General features: G+C 43.8%; 1 protein-coding gene across 1 annotated transcript; it reads right to left on the bottom strand.

Moving 5' to 3' along the window:
• Positions 1-476: 476 nt before the first annotated feature.
• ulk3 (unc-51 like kinase 3) lies at positions 477-19,438 on the bottom strand. The gene is made up of 17 exons (XM_056278991.1): positions 19,377-19,438; positions 18,998-19,112; positions 18,432-18,572; positions 18,100-18,220; positions 16,665-16,760; positions 16,107-16,250; positions 14,994-15,076; positions 12,104-12,259; positions 11,731-11,836; positions 11,549-11,589; positions 11,236-11,338; positions 10,038-10,102; positions 9,398-9,476; positions 7,603-7,643; positions 5,819-5,866; positions 4,789-4,852; positions 477-1,408 (listed from the first exon to the last, which is right to left on the bottom strand). The coding sequence occupies exons 2-17, from the start codon at positions 19,100-19,102 to the stop codon at positions 1,392-1,394; spliced, it is 1,410 nt and encodes a 469-aa protein (XP_056134966.1). The 5' UTR covers positions 19,103-19,112; positions 19,377-19,438; the 3' UTR covers positions 477-1,391.
• Between the last annotated feature and the right edge of the window lie 447 nt (positions 19,439-19,885).

Below are 19,885 nucleotides of genomic sequence, written 5' to 3' on the forward strand. Positions count from 1 at the left end.
CATAAATAGATTGTAAAAATCAAAGGTGTATAAAACATTTAAATTAAAAATGGACAACACAAGAGTGTGGGAATGGCATAGACAGCTCCCTTTTCAGAGACTTTATACAGTTTTTGTTTTTTGTTTGCGAAACACTCAATGCTTAAAATTCCCTTGCTGCACTTTCCCGAATCCTACTTGTCTCACAGCAAACAGGTCCATAAAGACCTACAACAGCGAGGGATTGTCAGCCTGCAGCCAACTGTTGAGCTTTTACCATTTCAGAGGCACAGCTATGAAGGCTTTGCTTTAGAACTACTACTGTCTACCTCAAATCACAGCCCGTGCCAAACCTAAGAAAATGCAAGTCTAGTGTAAATAAGGCAGAAGCCGCACCTCTCCAGTTTTCCCCTCGTAGTGGTAGAGAGGGCTCCATCAGCGGAGAGAGCAGGGTAAGCCTGCGGTTGGCCCACAGCAAAGGGAGGGAGGGCGGGAGAGGGAGAGGGAGGGAGCGAGAGAAAGAGAGCGAGCAAGAAAGAAAGAGACAGAGAGAGAGTGAGAGAGAGACCCATAGCAAAAAAGAGAGAGAGAGCGAGAAAGAAAGAGAGAGAGGGAGAGAAAGAGTAAGAGAGCGAGTGAGAGAGAGCAAGAGAGAGACCCACAGCAAAGGGAGGGAGAGAGAGAGCGAGAAAGAAAGAGAGGGGGAGAGAGAGGGAGAGAGAGAAAGAGTAAGAGAGTGAGAGAAAGAGAGAGAGAGAGAGAATGCATGTGTGTCTGTGGAGAGGGATTGTAAGTATGGTACATCTTGAACATCACAGTCCCTTTTTGATTTCAAGTAAATCTTCAGTTTCCTGTCGTGTATAATTCTAGAGGCAAGAGTCTATGTACATTCTGCAGCAGTAAACGCAGCGAAATGATCTCATCTCACTTTAACTAGTGTAGAATAACAGTGCAGCATTGGCACACAAAGCTCCCTGTCCTCTTCACATCAATAGTTTTCTCAGCAAGACTTTGGTGTTCAACAGTGGAAATACTACACTTGTACAGCAACCAACTTTGTTATTCACCAGTGAGTGTGTTTGGGTCCAAAACCCAAATTTTGCTATGTAATTTTTTTTCTCAATGGAGACACGTTGTCTACACATCCAAATGTCTTTTAGAGTGGACACATTTTCCAGCCACGACCAAAATTGTCTAGTATGCTGCTGGCAGCTGGTGGTGATTTCTTACCCCGACGGTGCATGCTGTTGGTTAAGTGTGAAGTGGGGTGGTGGGTTGATGAGCTGATAAGCTGCTGCTTCAGGCTTGGCTCTGGGGACGAAGCGAGACCTTTATCCCATCCTGAAAACAGACAGGCTATCTTCTTCTCCAGCTGCGTCTCTGCTGGGTCCCGAGGCGGCTGTATGGCCAGTTCACTGCAAACAGCAGGCTGAGGAGAGATGACAGTGATTGACATGCTAGTCAGCAAGGTTGTTACAGTACTTCCATCGCTTTTCAGACCGACAGCTCAGAAGACTTTGTAAGCACTGTTTTTAGGGCTACAGTGGTTTTTAGGTTTTGTTGGATGCAATTTAAAGCAGTATTTTATGGGATATTACTTTTTTCTTGCTTTTTGCTGGAGACAGGCTTTATCACTGTTTGTCCAAAGATGATTTTGCAAGACATACTACACATACTCCATCCCATTCCATTTTCCAAGCCGCTTATCCTAATCAGGGTCGCGGGGATGCTGGAGCCTATCCCAGAAATCACTGGGCAGAAGGCGGGGAGACACCCTGAACAGGTTGCCAGCCCACTGCAGGGCCGACACATTCACACCTAGGGACAATTTAGTAAGTCCGACTCCCCTGACCTACATGTCTTTGGACTGTGGGAGGACACCGGAGTACGCGGAGGAAACCCACGCAGACATGGGGAGAACATGTGAACTCCACACAGAGGATGACCTAGGATGACCCCCAAGGTTGGACTACCCTGGGGTTCGAACCCCGGACTTTGTTGCAGTGAGGCAACAGCACTAACCCCTGCGCCACCATGCTGCCTCCATTTTGCAACACTTATACTACATTGCACAATATGTTGGTTTGCAACTATAATAAGGGAGTTGCCATATATGCATGTGGACTGCACTGTACAAAATGTCTTTTAACATACACTTCTTGAATTTTGTTTAAATTCCAAAATGTGACCTGTAAATGGTCACACTGGGTCAAGATGTAAATGGTTCATGAGCCCCCTTGAACTAAATACCCCCTTTCAAGTTTCAAGCTCTTTTCATCATCACACCGATGAAAAGACAAATGAAATAAATTCCACTCCATGTGGAAAGTTCTGACATTTACAACACAAACTACAGCGCGGCAGTGTGAACAAAACCTCCACAGATGGACTGTACCTACTGCAACACAACCATACACACTTCATGTACATAATCTCAAAAGAAAATACACCCAGCTATGGAGGAGCAGGGTGTAATTTGCGGGGGCAGCTTCGCTTTGGAAAGTAAGAGTGGCCTTGTTGGTTTAAGTAACCACCTCATAACCAAACCAGTCACCAGTTCCAGTCCCCACAACAGCGAACACGTCCAACAAAAACCACGTGTCCTTTCAAAGAATCTTTTAATTAACCCCAAAGCTTGACTCGGAAGCCGAATCTGCTCACTCATTGTTGCTGTGGGCAAAAGCTAAATGCCTTAAATATAAAATGGCTAAGGGCAGGGCATGTTGGTTCTCAGCTAGACTTCATGGCTGTATTTGCTGTAGTTTAAGGTCAGCAGAGAGTCTTGGGCGTAGCTGTGACCCGTCAGTACAGCTGCTCTTGAAGCGGAGCCAGCGTGACATGGCTAACTGTGGCATGGCTGTGTTAAAATAACAGCAGCGGAGGAAGAAGCCACGTTCTGCACGAAATCCGACCCTCCGCTGGAGTCACAGAACCCCCTTCGAATTTTTTTTTTCTATATCCATAATTCCCCAGGAATTTCTTGCTCAAAACAAGATATTGTCTGGCTTTATGAATCCACCATCCATTTTAGCTGACCTCTGCAAATACTCAGAATTAGGTCATGTGAATGGAGAACAGGAGAGGAAATGTATATGTTATAAAATATGACTACATATATATATATATATATATATATATATATATATATACACATCCATCCATTTTCTGAACCACTTATCATGCTCACAGGGTTGCGGGGATGCTGTAGCCTATCCCAGTAGTCATTGGGTGGCAGGCGGGAAGATACCCTGGACAGGCCGCCAGACCATCACAGGGCTGACATACACACACACACACATTCACACCTAGGGACAATTTAGTACAGCCGATTCACCTGACCTACATGTCTTTGGACTGTGAGAGGAAACCAGAACACCCGGAGGAAACCCACGCAGACACAGGGACAACATGAAAACTCCACACAGAGGAAGACCCGTGACGACCCCCAAGGTTGGACTACCCTGGGGCTCGAACCCAGGACTCTCTTGCTGTGAGGTAACCGTGCTAACCACTGCACCACCATGCCACCCTAGATATACACACACACACACACACACACACACACACACATATATATATATATATAGATTTTTTTCTTTCTTAATTTCAACTTTTATATAACCTATGCCTCCTTCACAATTCTGCAATTCTGTTTGTGAAATCTGCAGACAGCTCCATGGTCGAGTTTCTCTACTGACATGTAGTGTCAGCTGCAGAAGCATATATAGACATCTGTGTTTTGTTCTACATTATGTCAAATCAAATAAATCAACCACAGGGGGCACACCTGCTGTCATTGCTATTGCCTCTGTCAGACGACTCCTCATATGCTCCCTCTAACACGGAGCATACTTTCACTCTTTGTAAAGACTCGCAGCATAGTGGGTTTATATCACAAAGACACTTTCGCTTTTTTTTCCATCAGTTGCAGGAAAACACAGCCTCAAACCTTTTCCTTTTTAATTGATTTGTAAACACATGTAAATGAATGGATGAATGCATCCATTTTAACATCCTGGCATATTTTGTAGGCCAGTGATACACACACACACGCACACACACACACAAAAAAAAAACAAATCCAAAAGTGTTTTACAATAGAAATGTGAAAAAAAGTCAACTCAAGGGGGTAAAAAAATTTCAGAAGGTACCGTGTGGTCTACATAGATGATACACACACACACACACACACACACACACACACATATTTTATATATATATTCATTTCAATCATCCATTATCCAAACCGCTTATCCTTACTCAGGGTTGCGGGGACGCTGGAGCCTATCCCAGCATGTCTCAGTCTCTTATGTGTGACTAAGTCTCTGTGCATGCTGAGCATGTGTGTCAGTTTTTGTGTGTGAGAAGGGGATTGTTTTTGGATAGGACTGAGTCTCACTTTCACAAGGTAGGTTTTACGAGAGGGCAGAGGACAGCAGGGCCCAGGGCTACGCCGAGATGAAATCGAAGACCCAGACATTCCCGTGTGGTGGCCAACACGGTAAGAGCAAGGCTCGTATTTTTACTAGTGGAAAAACCTTCAAGGAGGGGAGATTTCATTACAACTTTTAGGGGGTCATTTCTAACCCATTTTTCTTTAATAGTTACTGATCAGCACAGCAGAAAGGCACAACAACAACAACAACAACACACACACACACACACACACACACACACACACACACACACACACACACACACACACACACACACAGAGTACTGAAACTCACAGTCAGGCAGGGACAAGGGATCGGTTTATGAGTGCTACTGTACTATATAGATATATAACTATATAACAGGGACACTCACAGCTTCTGACAGAGTCTGATAGGGGTTCCCGGTCCAGGGACACATCCTTCTGAGTCTCCTGCATCTGAAAGATAAGTGTATCAGAAATCAATATGACCAAGCAAAGCACATGGCTGTAAATACAAACCTCAGTGAAAAGATTGTGTTTATCTGAACATCGGAAATTTTAATCTGAGATTATCGTGTAACATTTGAGGAGCTCATCTGCAGATTAAAATCTGTGGTTTAGGAAAAACAGCACAAAAACCCCCCCCAAAAAAACAGTGTTACTTTAAGATTGTCAATTACTACCTTTACAGTATTGGGGATCTAGACAGTATCAGTGTTACCAGACTGTAGTTACATAATGATATGTACACTTTCAAATCTGTAAACTGTTCTAACTTGATGCTTTTGATCATTGTGATTATTATCATTTTATTTTCCTTTTTTATTTTTTCCTCCCTTTTTCGCCCCAATTGCACTTTGCCAACCACCCCACTCTTCTGAGCCATCCCGGTCACTGCTCCACCCCCTCTGCCAATCCGGGGAGGGCTGCAGACTACCACATTCCTCCTCCGATACATGTGGGGTCGCCAGCCACTTCTTTTCACCTGACAGTAAGGAGTTTCACCAGGGGGACGTAGCGTGTGGGAGGATCACGCTATTCCCCTCCAGTTCCCCCTCCCCCCTGAACAGGCTGACCAGAGGAGGCGCTAGTGCAGTGACCAGGACACATACACACATCCGGCTTCCCACTCGCATACATGGCCAATGTCTGTAGGGACGCCTGACCACGGGGATTCAAACCAGCGATCCCCGTGTTGGTAGGCAACGGAATAGACCGCCACGCCACCCGGATGCCCCTGATCATTGATTATCATAGGATCTTCTTCTATCTAAGTGGTGGACCGCTCACTTTAGAATGAAACTCTTGAAATCTGACATTGTTTATGGCAAAAATATTCAAAAGGCCTAGAGAAGTGCATCTGATTCAAAAGTCTTATCATATTTACGCCTCCTGAATAAGTGGAAAAAGGACTACACTTACCTTGATATGTTCTTTGAGGTATTCAGCTCTGGTCATCAGGCTTTTAATCTAAAAAAAAGCAATAAGATTAGCTCCAACAAATTATAAGAAATTGTAAAGATTGTGCTGTTTTCATTTTCTACGCATGTACTTTTGCTTGCATGTTCAGTCCAAGTTAATATATCGTGGCAATGGTTTTTGTATTGACGTTTTGTTAATTTAAACAGTGCACATTTGCGTCACATCCGTACAACACCGCTGTTTAAGGCATCTCAGAATCCCTGCAACTGTCCGGTATGTTAAACGTACAGAAACTGATACTAGTGAGGCCGCTGCAGGGACATACAGTGTTGGTAACTTGGGAGAGTTTTCGAGTTAAATGGGGACAAAATCTGCCCAAGTAAAACAGAATCTCACATACAGCTCCTGTATGGAAACATATTAACCTACAGGTTAGATGAGGGGTTGAGTAGTTGTGTGCCACTGAGGTTCACATGTATACAGATCCTCATTTTACCTTACACCACATCAGCTGGTCTTACTTTTCAACAAGAGTCAGGGGAACTTTTTTTTTAGTGAAGACAACTGGTCTGGCATCACGTTTGGCAGTAATGAAAACTCACATAAACATGGCTCCACCTCTGAGCTGAAAAGAAGCCGGCACTCATGTCTGATAAGCCAGGCTGTTGAACGGGAATTAGAGTCCCGGATGAAGCAAAGATCAATGTGCTCTACAGTAGATATGAACACACATGGAGGCCAGCCATGTACCATGGCCCTCTCAAGTCACACATGCTTTCCATCTACTCACTATCCCTCCCGACACACACACACACACACACACACACACACACACACACACACACACACACACACACACACACACACACACAATGCAGCATCAGCTTATTACAGCCGCATCTGAATTTACTTAAGACAAGCACCCATAAAACTTCAAATAGGGAGGTCTATGAGGCCCACTTGGCTGCCCCCCCACACACACACACACAGACAGCCCCCCTCTCTGGGTTTTGTTAGTGAAATACTGCTGTCTGTTGTTGGCTCAGTTACTGTCTAAACAATGCACAAAAACAAAAGGGCTTTGGAGCATTATTGTTTGGCAAGCCTGAAGCCTTGACATGCACAGTTTTATGCCTGCATCCACTGGTTTGACTCCTAAGAGATGCAAGCAGCAATCATGCATAACCATCTACGTGTTGGGCATATTAAAGAACGCTTTTGAAGAGTTATGACAATTATAAATGAGTTCATTTGTTGTTGTTTATATTAAGTAATCATGCACCATAGAAGAGCTGTATTTCACAACAAATGCAAGTCTGAAAAAAGGCCTCAATGTATTATTGGTTTGGTTAACATTTTATGTCCTAAATCACGTATGCAAAACTCATATAAAGTTCAGTGTAAAAATGGTATCTGCAGTCAAATAATCTACCTGATTACAAAGGCAGCAGTGGGTAGCCATGGTTTCGAGGGGGATGCATGTAAGGACTAAAAAGATTGAGGCGATGTGACCTCCTATGTGGGTCATGGCTGTTAAAGTCTGAGTGTAGCTCGTGGAGGTGGGCTGATAGGGTCCAGTTATAAAGGGGCCGTTGATCTATGTGTATGAAAAGGCAATCTGGATGACGGATCATGTTATTAGGTCTTCACTCTGGAAATCATTCACATGTCGGTTGGAATGGGGCTTCTGGGCGTTGTGAGCGGAGGTATGTATATCCGCTGCATGTGTGTATATATGTTCCTACAGCGAGCACTCGAACTGGAGGCCCTCCCCGACCACTTACCTCGCTGTGAAGCAGCTCCTTCCTACGGCCCTGCGGCTCAGCTAGCGCACGCAAACAGCAAAAGAATGGGGAGATTAATGAGAGGAGGAAACGAGTGAGTGAGCAAGAAAGAGAGAGAGAGAGAGAGAGAGAGAGAGAGAGAGAGAGAGAGAGAGAGAGAGAGAGAGAGAGAGAGAGAGAAAACGAGAGACGGAGAGAGAGATGAGTTATTTCTCTTCTCAATCATTGTGTTTGCACAAGGAGAGGTCATTTACACAACTGTTTAGGTTTATGCAAGTGTGTAAACTGTGAGCTATGTTGGGGAGTGGGGGGGGTTCTAAAGTGGGCCAGTGTTTTCTCAATTAGCGAACGATTCTCAGGCAGAGAAACAGAAAGGGGGGGGGAGATGGGGGGGGGCACACTAAACAAAGAATGAATGTTTTCTCCCACTATCCCCCTGGTCTTGTCTGTTGTTCTGCATGGCCAGGCTCCCCGATTACATAGGGAAGGAGGCTGGAGGGGGTGGGAGGTAGCACAGTGGGGTGGTGGGCAGACTGGACCTCTCCTCTTATTAGGGAGATAATAGTTTTTATTTGTTTCCAGTGTGTAATAACACAGAGAAATGAACTGTGCTCGCTGAATGGGAAGCAGATGGTCTTATACCACACACAGGGTGCTGGCACCGGGTCTCATCCCCAGCTCAAAGCCACATCTGGGCTTGACTTATCCCGCCTCTTCCATCAGGACCATCTTCCAGATGATGTCATGATGGAGCCCAGGGGCTAATAGATGCCAGGCCACAGACAGAGGAGTTGCTCTCTCTCTCTCCACCCCCCCCCTTTGTACAACTATTATTTCTCTCTGTAAGTTTTTCTGTTTGTATGTCACTCCTTATTACTCTATCCAAGTCTTTTTTCTCTCCCTCTCTAAAACTGTTGGTATGTCTCTCCCTCTCTCTCTCCATCAGACTTTATTTGTATGTCTCTGCCTGTGCCTCTCTCTCGCTCTCTCGCCTTCTCTCTAGTGCATCTGTATGTCTCTCACTCTCTCAAGTCGTTATCTTTATGTCCTGTCTGTGCATGTGTCTCTCTAACAGTCCTTCTCTTTCCCTCTGTGTGTATGTCTCTCACTCTCTCTTAGTCGCTCTCGAGCGGAGTCTCTTTTTCTCTCAGACACACTGACCTGGAGACGAGGGGGGACCATACTGTGGCCACTAAAATTTGCCATTGCCACCACTCTCTAATAACACACACACATCCCTTTGCCCCTCCCCCTTCCCCCCCTTCCCATATAAAGTCCCTTCATGCACTCTTATCACACACACACACACACACACACACACACACACACACACACACACACACACACACACACACACACACACACACACACACACACACACACACACACTTTCTGATGTAAGAGTCTCTGAATGCAGGAGTATCAATTACTGTCTTTCTTGGCAAACTGTGTTTACAAGAGTGTTTTCATGGGGTATTATTGAGTAGTGGCAGCTTAGAGGTTAGAAGCTGGCATATGACCAGAATGTCACTAGTTAAACTGCTTGGTTTAGCTGGGGAAGTCAGGCCGGAAAATGTGAATAAGTAGCAGTGTGCCAACAACCACTTTTTAGGTACCCTGGAGCAAGGCACAACTCAAATTGCTGCTGTTTCAAGGCAGCAGCAGAAGAAGATAGCTGCACTGGGCTATAGGGAGTAGGAAGAATAGGAAGTAGCTGAAGAAGAACATATGTGTTCTGAAAAATAAACAAGTAAATAAATAAATGCCTCTGTGTATATAACAGGGGCATGTGTACCTGCTAGGGCTAGCAGGAGTTCTCCTAAACACTGCTGGTAGAGATCCAGTGCATCATGATCATCTAACCCACTCTCCTCCTGGAATACAATACGAGATTTAGGGGTAAGAGCCCTTCACAGGTGACTACAGCTCCACCACAGCATTATGGGTAATTACAATGCACAGATAACTCACTAGCTAATATATAAAGCATATAGATAATCACTAACTAATACATACAGGGTATAGTAAAGTATGCAACAATTCCACTCAACCCCATTCATGCCATATAGCATTACAAACATCACAGATGTTAGCATTTTATCAACATGTAAATGCAAGCATTAACACACCTTTAACCATACAGGGGATGACTAATCAGTGAAATCAGCTGGACTAGTGTTGAATTTTAATGAAAACCAGCATTAAATGGCCCTACATTGCACATGGTTATACCCTCACACCACTGACTTACCCCATCACAGACACTGTGATAGTGTAAAGGGCATGCAAAGTAGCAAAAATTAAAATGTGTGGTTTGGAAGGGAATCTGCTTGCATGGGGAAAAGTGTGTATTTTGCCAGCATGTTTTCTCCTGCTTAGTCCTGTCTCTGTCTGAATCTCTACCTTAACGGTATGCAGAAGTAAACCCAGCTAACCTTTGCTATGGCGGTAGAGGCCAGGTCTAGGGCTGCCATCAGCCGTGGTAGGTCACGAGACATTTCTGCAGGAAATCAGGAGAACAGAATCAAATTTATAACAATTTATTATCAATATTAAATAATCACTGAGAAGTAATTGTTAATAGAATAATGCATAATACTGACAAGTGCAAAAATTAGCAGAACAGGAAGAAGCAGGATCATTTTTAGCCTACAGCCAATGTTGGATATACAGCCAACGTTGGATATTTTTCTTTGGCACTCTTTGCAAAAATATTTAGGCACCAATGCTCCTAATGTTAGCTGTCAGGATGCCAGAGAATGTGTCTCCTGCAACACCTTTTGTGAATATAACATGTCCTGTGTGGGACTTAATATCCTGCACTGCAAGGACTAGCACGCTATACACCTAAACAACTATTTAGACTACAACAAAGGACAATCTAGTTATGAAGAGGAATTGAATGTGACAAAGGGCAAAACAAAAATTCAGTTTATCGTCAACAAAAAAAAAGTTGTCACATAATCAATGCAAGTCAGAGTGGGAATGTTGGCCAATCTGCTTGGGAAACATTACCCAAACAGTTCATCTGCTCTGCTGAATAGTCTACAGCCAGGTACAGACATGGAACGTTTTAATTCGGTAATTCAGGTCATGTACTTTTCTCTGATGGAATCCTGTGATGTTTATTTTTTTAAGTCCTGTTCAGAACAAAACAATATTTTATTTGATTATCAAAGCACACATGCAACACTGGAGAAAGTATTACAGCAGAATCTCAAGTCCTTTTTCGGTCTTCTACAATCTGAGGTTAATGAAAGTCAACAATACTATAGATATCTAATGTAAAAATTCCTCCCGCTTTGGGGGTTGTGGAATATCAGGATTTGTCCACAAAAATTATGAGTCGGTTTATTTTCCATTCGTGTTTTCTGTGCTCAGAAGGTGTAGGTGGAAGTAATTTGTGCCGCACTTCCTAAATTTAGACTCCTGTCAAATAATGTGTGTGTGTGTGTGTGTGTGTGGGGGGGGGGGGGTTATAATGGACAAAATTTATCCAGTGCAGATTGTTCACTGAAATCACTGGCATTATTTAAGAATTAGATGGCCTACGTTGCTCAGCAATGCTAATCCCGTGTGGGTAAGAGTAATGGATATAAACGGTGGCCCATTTTAGGCGGCCGTGTTTATTACCTCGGAGGACGTCCCTGGCGGTCCTCGCCTTCTCGAAGCTCAATCTGTTCTCTGAGGCTACCAGGGCTTTCAGCTCCTCAGCTCTGGACACATACTGACTGACCTGCGGGCGGTTCTCTCACATTGACTCAACGTAATCAAATTAACCATGCCATATGCTCTCTATCCACACCATATGGTGTTCATAGAAGAGAATTCACTCCAAGTCAACACCACTGGAGCGTTAACAAAAAGACCAATTCAGAATGGAAAGTTATTCAATTGTGGATAGAGTGTCAAGAGTGTTTTTTTTGTTTTGTTTTTTTTAACCTACCTTCTGCCTCAGGGCATCTTTGCGCAGTCGGTCTGTCTCATCTGTGTAAAGGGCGAGGATAGGGGTGGATTTGGGTTTCGCGCTTGGCAACTTTATTTTGCAAGTTTGATGTGTTAGAATGAAGGTGAAGAATGGCTGAGGGGTTTAGTCAGACAGTGTGTACAAGTTGTTGGTGCTCTTACAGTGAATGGCAGGGACAAAGTGCTGGAGGGCGCGACAGTAGAGAGACAGAGCAATGGACCTCTCCCCCTCCTGGTCCTTTTGCACGGCCTGCAGCACCAGCTCTTTCTGAAGGAAGAAGGAAAGAGGAACTGGCATCAACGAGCACAAGTCACTGTGACTTTCTTTCTTCTTTACAAGCGTGCACCCATGCTTGAAGGCACGTGTTTGAGCAAGGCATGCACACAAACTTGCAAGCACACAATTAAGTGCATGATTCATGGTCACCTTGAGTAGATATGCACAGACACACACAAAGCCAGCCACGGCCCACACATTTACACACTCTCTCTCAAACACAAAACCACATACTCCCCTTCCATCCCATTCTCTTACCGCTTTCCCTATGCTCTCTGGGCTGGGCATGTGCTCCAGATCCACAAAGGGGTGGGAGAAGAACTGATCGAAGGTGAGCCGGGCGTCTGGGTTTCTCTCTAATAGCCGTGATAGAAGGTCTCTGCAGTCCCTGGATACCCTGGCCCCTGGGGGGATCTGACAAACGAGACACAACCTTATTATACCCAGCTCTGTCTAGTGGGGATTAGATGACAGTCAGCTGTCAAGGTCCTTCTAGGTGACTTTACTTTTAGTCAAAACAAAACCTCATAAACAAACTGCAGGGAAATGGAGGACACTTTTTGATGTCAATTACTTTTTCTGCCTTTTATTCAAATTCATAAACAGACAATTAAAAATATGTAAATCGGCCCTAGCCATGTGAGCAGCTAAATGTATAATTGAACAAAACATGCTGGTGGGCCAGCGCCGGTCAATCTGGGGTTTAAATATTTAAAAGTTTAAAGTTATAAACTTCAGAACACTTTCACAAAAATTCCATTTCAAAAAGTAATGTATCTGTTACAGCCACAATGTCGATTACAATGAAGTTAAGGGAGGGGCATCTGGGTAGCGTAGTGGTCTATTCCGTTGCCTACCAACACGGGGATCGCCGGTTCGAATCCCTGTGTTACCTCTGGCATGGTCAGGCATCCCTACAGACACAATTGGCCGTGTCTGCAGGTGGGAAGTCGGATGTGGGTATGTGTCCTGGTCACTGCACTAGCACCTCCCATGGTCGATCGGGGTGCCTGCTAAGGGGGGAGGGGGAACTGGGGGGAAATAGCGTCATCCTCCCACGCGCTATGTCCCCCTGGCAAAACTCCTCACTGTCAGGTGAAAAGAAGCGGCTGGCGACTCCACATGTATGGGAGGAGGCATGTGGTAGTCTGCAGCCCTCTCCGGATCGGCAGAGGGGGTGGAGCAGCGACCGGGAGAGCTCGGAAGAGTGGGGTAATGGGCCAAGCACAATTGGGGAGAAAAAGGGGGGAAAATCCACAAAAAACAAAAAAATGAAGCTAAGGAGCAGGGGACATCATGTCAGTGATGCACAGCCGTGACTGTTTCAGGAGTAAGATTTTTATCTTATTTCTAAGTCGAAACAAAACATTAACTGGAAAGCCTTTTTTTCTTTTTACCAAATCCTACAGTGCAGACAAGGTGACTCTACAGCTGACGCCTTGCTTCACGAACGGCAATGAACATGGCTACGTAAGAGCCAAGGTATACCAAGTGTGCCACCTAGTGGTTTCACAATATATATACCCACATATGAAAAACCTCAAAACCAAAATCACTTTATTCTCCGAGTACAGTAAATGCACCGGAATCCGCTTAGTTGACACTGGTGCGGGAATATACTGTAGTAGTTTGAATACATAACAACAGACATGTCACAGGGACAACAGGAGGTCACGGTTAGTGTAAAGGGACAGTGTAGGACATACATAGGGACCACAGACTGTATTCAGTGTGCCATGCAATTGGTTAATATCGCAGGAAAAAAGTCCAGCGACAGAAAATAACACAACGATACTGAGTAGGATGGAAATGCACTGAAAACGTTTAGGTTTGAGGAGCATCAACATCATGGACGTATAAAGAGAAAACTGGTCCTGAGACTATAATGGCATAGATTCAAAAGATTTATAGAGATTGTAAGACGGGCAAGATGGAGCCAGTGCACTATGCTTCACATGCACACATCTATCTATTCTACTTCATAACATCTTTCCCAATTTGTTCTCTTTTTAAAGTTTTATTATTTCTTGTTTTTTAAGCCCTCTGTGGGGCACTTTGTACACCTTCCTTTTAGATAAATGCAATCTTACTTTTCTGACTATTTTGACCACTGCAACTGATTTTAATCATCAACCATTTCTATGAAATGCCACTTTGAGAGTTAACCATAATCTGATGGTAGTCATTAGCTGGCAAATGTGACTATGACTGACAGGCAAGAGCTGTGATTACAATACTATTGCAAAATGTCTTAAAAGTCAGATGAAGAGGCCATGCTTACCCCCCAACTAGCTCCTTGTAGCATCCCAGATGATTTATGGCAGTGATAAGACAGCTTTCTTGATGTATTGTTACAGTTGTTGTTTTTATAAGCCATCTCCAGGACTGATAGAAACTAGTTGCTTATCTATAAATGCATACCATTTTATAATTAACCCACACATTTACAAACAACATTGTGATACCATAAGGATTTAAATTAAGTGTCCATTTAACTGATTTTAGCCCATCATCACCCATGTATATTTTCATCTCTTGCCCCCCCCCCCCCCCCACACACACACACACACAGTTATACTCCTTCCAGGCTGGATATGGCATTTGATGGATAGATCTACAGAATGTGATTCAGGGTGCCATGCTTGTGTACATTTTCAGCACGGCTTGCCTCAGTTTCAAAGACATACCCCTTCACCCCCATCAATTCCATGATCTACCCCTTTAACTGCACAGGGAGTTGAACCCATGGATGTAGTAGTGTGAGTTCTATGGTCATCTCACTGAGATATACAAGAAAAGTTGATTGTGACAGTTCACCAGTGACTGCTGTCTGAAACCACAACATCAGTCACCTAAAGTGACAAACCATAAGCCATTATGTGCCTATACCTGGTTGGTGTATCTACAATATCAGACACTTTGGGAGGTAACCAATAATCATCAGAAGGTCCTGTTTCTATTCTAAAAATGAGCTACAATATAGGACAAGCCTTAACCCTGGCTCTACTCTTTTGTCATTCTCTATCTGTTGTCCCACACAAGAACAACAGAGCGTTCAAACAGCGAGTCGGTCCCATTCTTTAGTGGAATATGGGTTTTGTTCTGGTATGAATATCAATGAGGAACTTGTTTATAGGGCAAATCTTACCTCTATGGGCTTGTCACTGCGGATCTTCTCCTCCAATTCAGCATAGGACCTTGAGGCAAATGGTGCACGGCCAAACAGCGCCTCTACAGTGCATACGAATAGTGTTGGATAGATTACACTCCGAGTATAATTGACATTAATGAGAGAATACCTACTTTTTAAGATTTCAATTGGACCCATGAGTTACATATATTAGTTAAAATGAATATGTTAATACCAAATGTTTAAATTCTAAAAAAATACTTCTTGCATGCATCTTCTAAATGAAATTACTATGTTGGCCTTTTGTAAGAAATTCTGAGCATAAACACTGGCAAAGCACTATGCATGTCCTTCTACAGTATTTTCTGTCAACAGACTGAGGGTTCAGAGGGCTGAGTTCAAGGACCGTTCCCAACAAGTAAACTGTTCATCACTGCCAGCCATACCAACATGCACCCTGGCTCAGCCGAATTTTTTTTTCTCCCCCCTATGGTTCTTGGTACAGTGTGGTCTCAACATAGCTGAAAGGATTGCTTTAGGTAGGAGGGATCCTGTCGGCTTACTGTCAAAAATGATGGGGGTTAAGTTGATTAGAAATGATTGCGTGAAATGTTGTGGACTCGATGTAATCCTAGAGTGTAGTATGTAGAATATCAGGCTATTTGTAAGTATACTTGAGATGAGAAACTGTATTGGAAAAAGACATGAAAATCTCTAGTCGTGGGATGCCCAAGTTTGTGGCTGAGCCTTCTGGAGGTGTCCAGAATAAGCCGTGATGCTAACCATCTTGTCGTAAACAAACGATTCAAAGCCTCAGCAAGTATGCAAATATTTGCACGCAGCACCATTTTGCAGCTCCAGTTGATTTTCTTTCTGCGGAAAGTACATTGACTGCTCACATGGTTTTAGATTCTGATAATGTAAAGCAAACAAAGAAAAGAAAGTAAAGAAAATATCCATTTTAACATAATCAGCAAAGTCTCGAGTTCCTGACTGCCTGCTGTGCTGTTCACTAAAATGGGTGCACAAGACACAGCTGTACAGGATACATGTTTAGGGGATTTCTTTTAACAGAAGAATGCAAGAAGTCCAAAAGTGCGCAAAAAAAAAATATGTTAAGACCCATCTCACCATAGAGAATGACTCCTACCGACCACAGATCCGCCCTGGAGTCATACTGCCGTCTGCATACCATCTCAGGGGCCATGTAGAGGGGAGAGCCCCTGAGAACGCTCTGCTCATCCCATGGTGACATGTACTGGGCAAAGCCAAAATCTGAAAGCAAGCTAAGGGTCAATAACTATGTCTTTCCTATCTAAGCCTGCCTGTAGACAAACCTGGTAGCTTTCTCTACTCCACCAGTCTCTTCAACAAGTAGCCAACTAACAATTTGGAGGTTGTATCGCTCATTAGCTTTTTAAATAAAAGTGACTGTAACATCTTGGGGTGAATGACTCATAGTGCTCAGTTATTATCCTGCCCAGAAACCTAACAGCATAGAAGTATGGCTGTGATTTAATTTGTATGGCATCTGACACACTGCATAGAGCTATCTAGACCAAATGGAAAGGATTTGTGTGTGTGCGTGTGTGTGTGAGTGAGTGTGAGAGTGAGAGTGAGAGTGAGAGAGAGAGAGAGAGAGAGAGAGAGAGAGAGAGAGAGAGAGAGAGAGAATCAGCACTTGTTCACCTGCTAATTTGAGGACAGCGCCGCTGAGCAGAATATTCTGAGGTTTTAGGTCCAGGTGGGAGATGTTTCTTTCATGAAGAAACTGCAGGGCACAGGCTGTGTTCACACACATATGCATGCAAAAACAGACAACCAGGTGGAGACACATCATCAAAATAGTAAACAGTGTTGACCCGTGTTAGATGCATCATTTATACATCCAAGGACTATACAAGGTCCCAAACACCATTCACTAAATTTCATATACTTCCAAGAGTTTTCATTGTTGACTTGTTTAACTTTTGAGCCTTTAGTCCTGTCACACTACTGACCTGCAAAGCAAAAGGTCTTGAATTACAAAATGCATATCGTTTCTAACAGGAGTGAGTTTAACCAACCAGCTCAACCAGACAGCACATGTAGTTTAAGTGCACATCAACTGACTGTCAAATGTACATTTGTGAGATATGAACTCTCAAATGATTCATGAGCTCTTATGGTTCGCTGGCATTTAGCACCTGCTCTCTGACCGGGATGAGTCCGACACTCAGCATCGGCACTAAGTGACCTATCACCTGAGAAGATCTCTCAGGTATGGAATGAACCAGCCACCGTTTACACCGACGAGCGATAACAAAGCAAAATTATTTTTCATTTTGATTATGGGTGACTGTCATGCAATAAATACAAAGCACAATCAAAGACCATTTCTTTCAAAGTATTGGGCTATATTGAATGTAAAAAACAGGGAAAAAGAAGAGGGATCACTCACGAGCTCCCTGGTAACCACAAGTCAGTATAGCAGCCAATAAAGCAAAACCAGCCATTTTTAATGGAAATGACAGTGTGTGAAATATATCTTTGACATATTACATATTTGACACACACATTGAAACCCAGCTTAAAAGCCCATCCATCCCTTGCATGTGTCCATCTGAAATGCTTTTTGTTTGTCATGTGTAGTCCTGTCTTAATTTCTGTGCTTTGCTTCATTTATCTGTCCTTTTTGCTGATATTGTACAGCACTGTGTGATCACAGCTGTACTCTGTGAACTTCTTAATTTGACACTGTAAAGCTGGTCAACGCTGGTTGTTTTTAAATATGCTCTGTAATAAATTTGACCTGACTTGATTTGAACAAACCGATCCTCTGGTTGAAGTACTAGTTGTGTGACATGCAGTAAACTGTGCAACACTGTGATCAGACCTGGGTAAAACAATATATGCAAGTAATTCTTACATTTATCAAACCTGGAGTGCTAGATAGGTCAACCTCACCACATAAAGGTACTAAATGAGAGCCAGAATGTTAATGGGTAAAAAGCATTTGAATGACACATAATGCTACCTCAATTGATCTGATTCAATAAATCCCACCACTCTAGTAGTCCAAAATAGGTTAAAACCAAGTATTTGGGAGTAGTTTTTTTATAACCTAAATCTGGTTACGACTCACCTATTTGCTGCAGGAAGCGCTGGGCCACCTTCTCAGACAAAAGCCTGCGACTGCGGATGAAACGGGAGAGATCTCCACCAGAGCACCACTCCAGGATCAGATAGATGTTCTCACTGTCCCACTGACCAATGAAGGAAAGAAAATAGTTCAAATACCAGAGGAAGTTTTAGCAAGGGTTCATCTCTTTAACCCAAAAATTCAATTAATTTCTAATGAGAGCAAACAGATATTCAGCCATCTAATGATGTCGAGGCCCTTATTCAATAAAGTGTCAGTTATCTCAGGGGGAACTACACAATAAAAATAGGTATTAAAACCTCTTATATGCTCACCTGGAAGTCCTTCAACTGCACTATGTGAGGGTGACGCATTGTCTTGAGGATTTCAATCTCTGTGAGTAGGTTCTCCATCGACGCCTTGTTTAGAGTCTTCTTTCCAACCACCTTCACAGCCACCACCTCTCTATTGTCCCCCTGCAAGAACGAGGCCCAGGTACAGACTTCAACTTTCGCTTTCACACCCAACTTCAAATCAGAACTAAACTTATAAAAACCACTCAACACCATGCAAATCAATAAAGTGTCCTTATTCAAAGATGATTCGGGGTGCACGTTGCAGGATATTTCCGATGAGAAAGATAACGCAAAGGTGGACCGGTTGAAGAAGTTAACATTGCTCTGGTATGAATGGATCACATTGATAATGAGCATAGCGTTGGACAAAGCTGACACGAGGAAGTCCTGAAATCAGGTTATGTAGGGTACATAGTAGTTTTTCCAGTGGGATTAGACGTGACACTGCCCCCTCACAAATAGACGAGAAGAAAGCGAGAAAGAGCAGAAAAGAAAGGCATATACTCAAAGCCACAGACAGCCGCCACTCTTGTGAAGAAACCCACCTTCCTGTAGGCCTTGTAGACCGTAGCATAGGTACCACTGCCCAGCCTCTCTGTGAGGATGAAGTCAGCCAGTTTCGGAGGGGCGAAACTTGAGGTGGAAGCCATGCCGACAAGTCTGCAGCGGGACAGGTGTAACGTTAACGGGCTGTAATGTTAGCTTGGTTAGCAAGCCTTCATATCACACAACGCATAGGTTGCGCGTAATCACATCTGTGCGCTCCACTCCGGCTTGTCATAGCAACCAGCCGACCTCGTCTCGTTCGAAAACGGTGTGAGTTTGAGAAACCGTCCCTATGTTAGCAAAGCACCATAAAACTGTAATAGTTCGTCACAACGAGTCGGTGAACACACAGAACGTCAGTTGACCTATGTTCCTTACCGACAGATGTTAACGTCCTATTTGTTAAGTAAAGGGTCCGCCGTGCAGGGAAAAGGGCGATTGTTTACATTGCTCCTACAGGAGTGAGGCAACACGCTTCCCCTGCGCCGTCAGCTGACATTAAAAGGCAGAGCAAAATGTTTTACTGCCCTCTAGCGTCCGACTTTCATTATTGCAAATTGTATTAATCATGTACGTCTGTTGCCGTTACTGTCCTTGCGCTGGAAAACTCACCGTAATTGCCAAGGCACGGGGACGTCGTTTGCATGGTCGGTCTACTACTACTTTCGGCTGCTCCCGTTAGGGGGCGCCACAGCGGATCATCCGTTTCCATTTCTTCCTGTCTTCTGTGTCTTCCTCTGTCACACCAGCCACCTGCATGTCTTCCCTCGCCACGTCCATAAACCTCCTCTTTGGCTTTCCTTTTCTCCTCTTCCCTGGCAGCTCCATATTCAGCATCCTTCTCCCAATATACCAAGCATCTCTCCTCCACACATGTCCAAGCCATC

Source organism: Lampris incognitus, chromosome 4 (assembly GCF_029633865.1).
Source record: "Lampris incognitus isolate fLamInc1 chromosome 4, fLamInc1.hap2, whole genome shotgun sequence".
NCBI lineage: Eukaryota > Metazoa > Chordata > Actinopteri > Lampriformes > Lampridae > Lampris > Lampris incognitus.

Bases quoted from the DNA above. Each gene is read 5' to 3' on its own strand.
- ulk3 (XM_056278991.1), bottom strand. From the start codon at position 19,102: ATGGCTTCCACCTCAAGTTTCGCCCCTCCGAAACTGGCTGACTTCATC. The intron at 11,590-11,730 runs GTAAGAGCACCA...CCCTTTACACAG, and splicing joins CTTTGTCCCTGCCATTCACT to ATGAGACAGACCGACTGCGC. The intron at 9,477-10,037 runs GTTAGCTGGGTT...ATTGTATTCCAG, and splicing joins CCTCTACCGCCATAGCAAAG to GAGGAGAGTGGGTTAGATGA.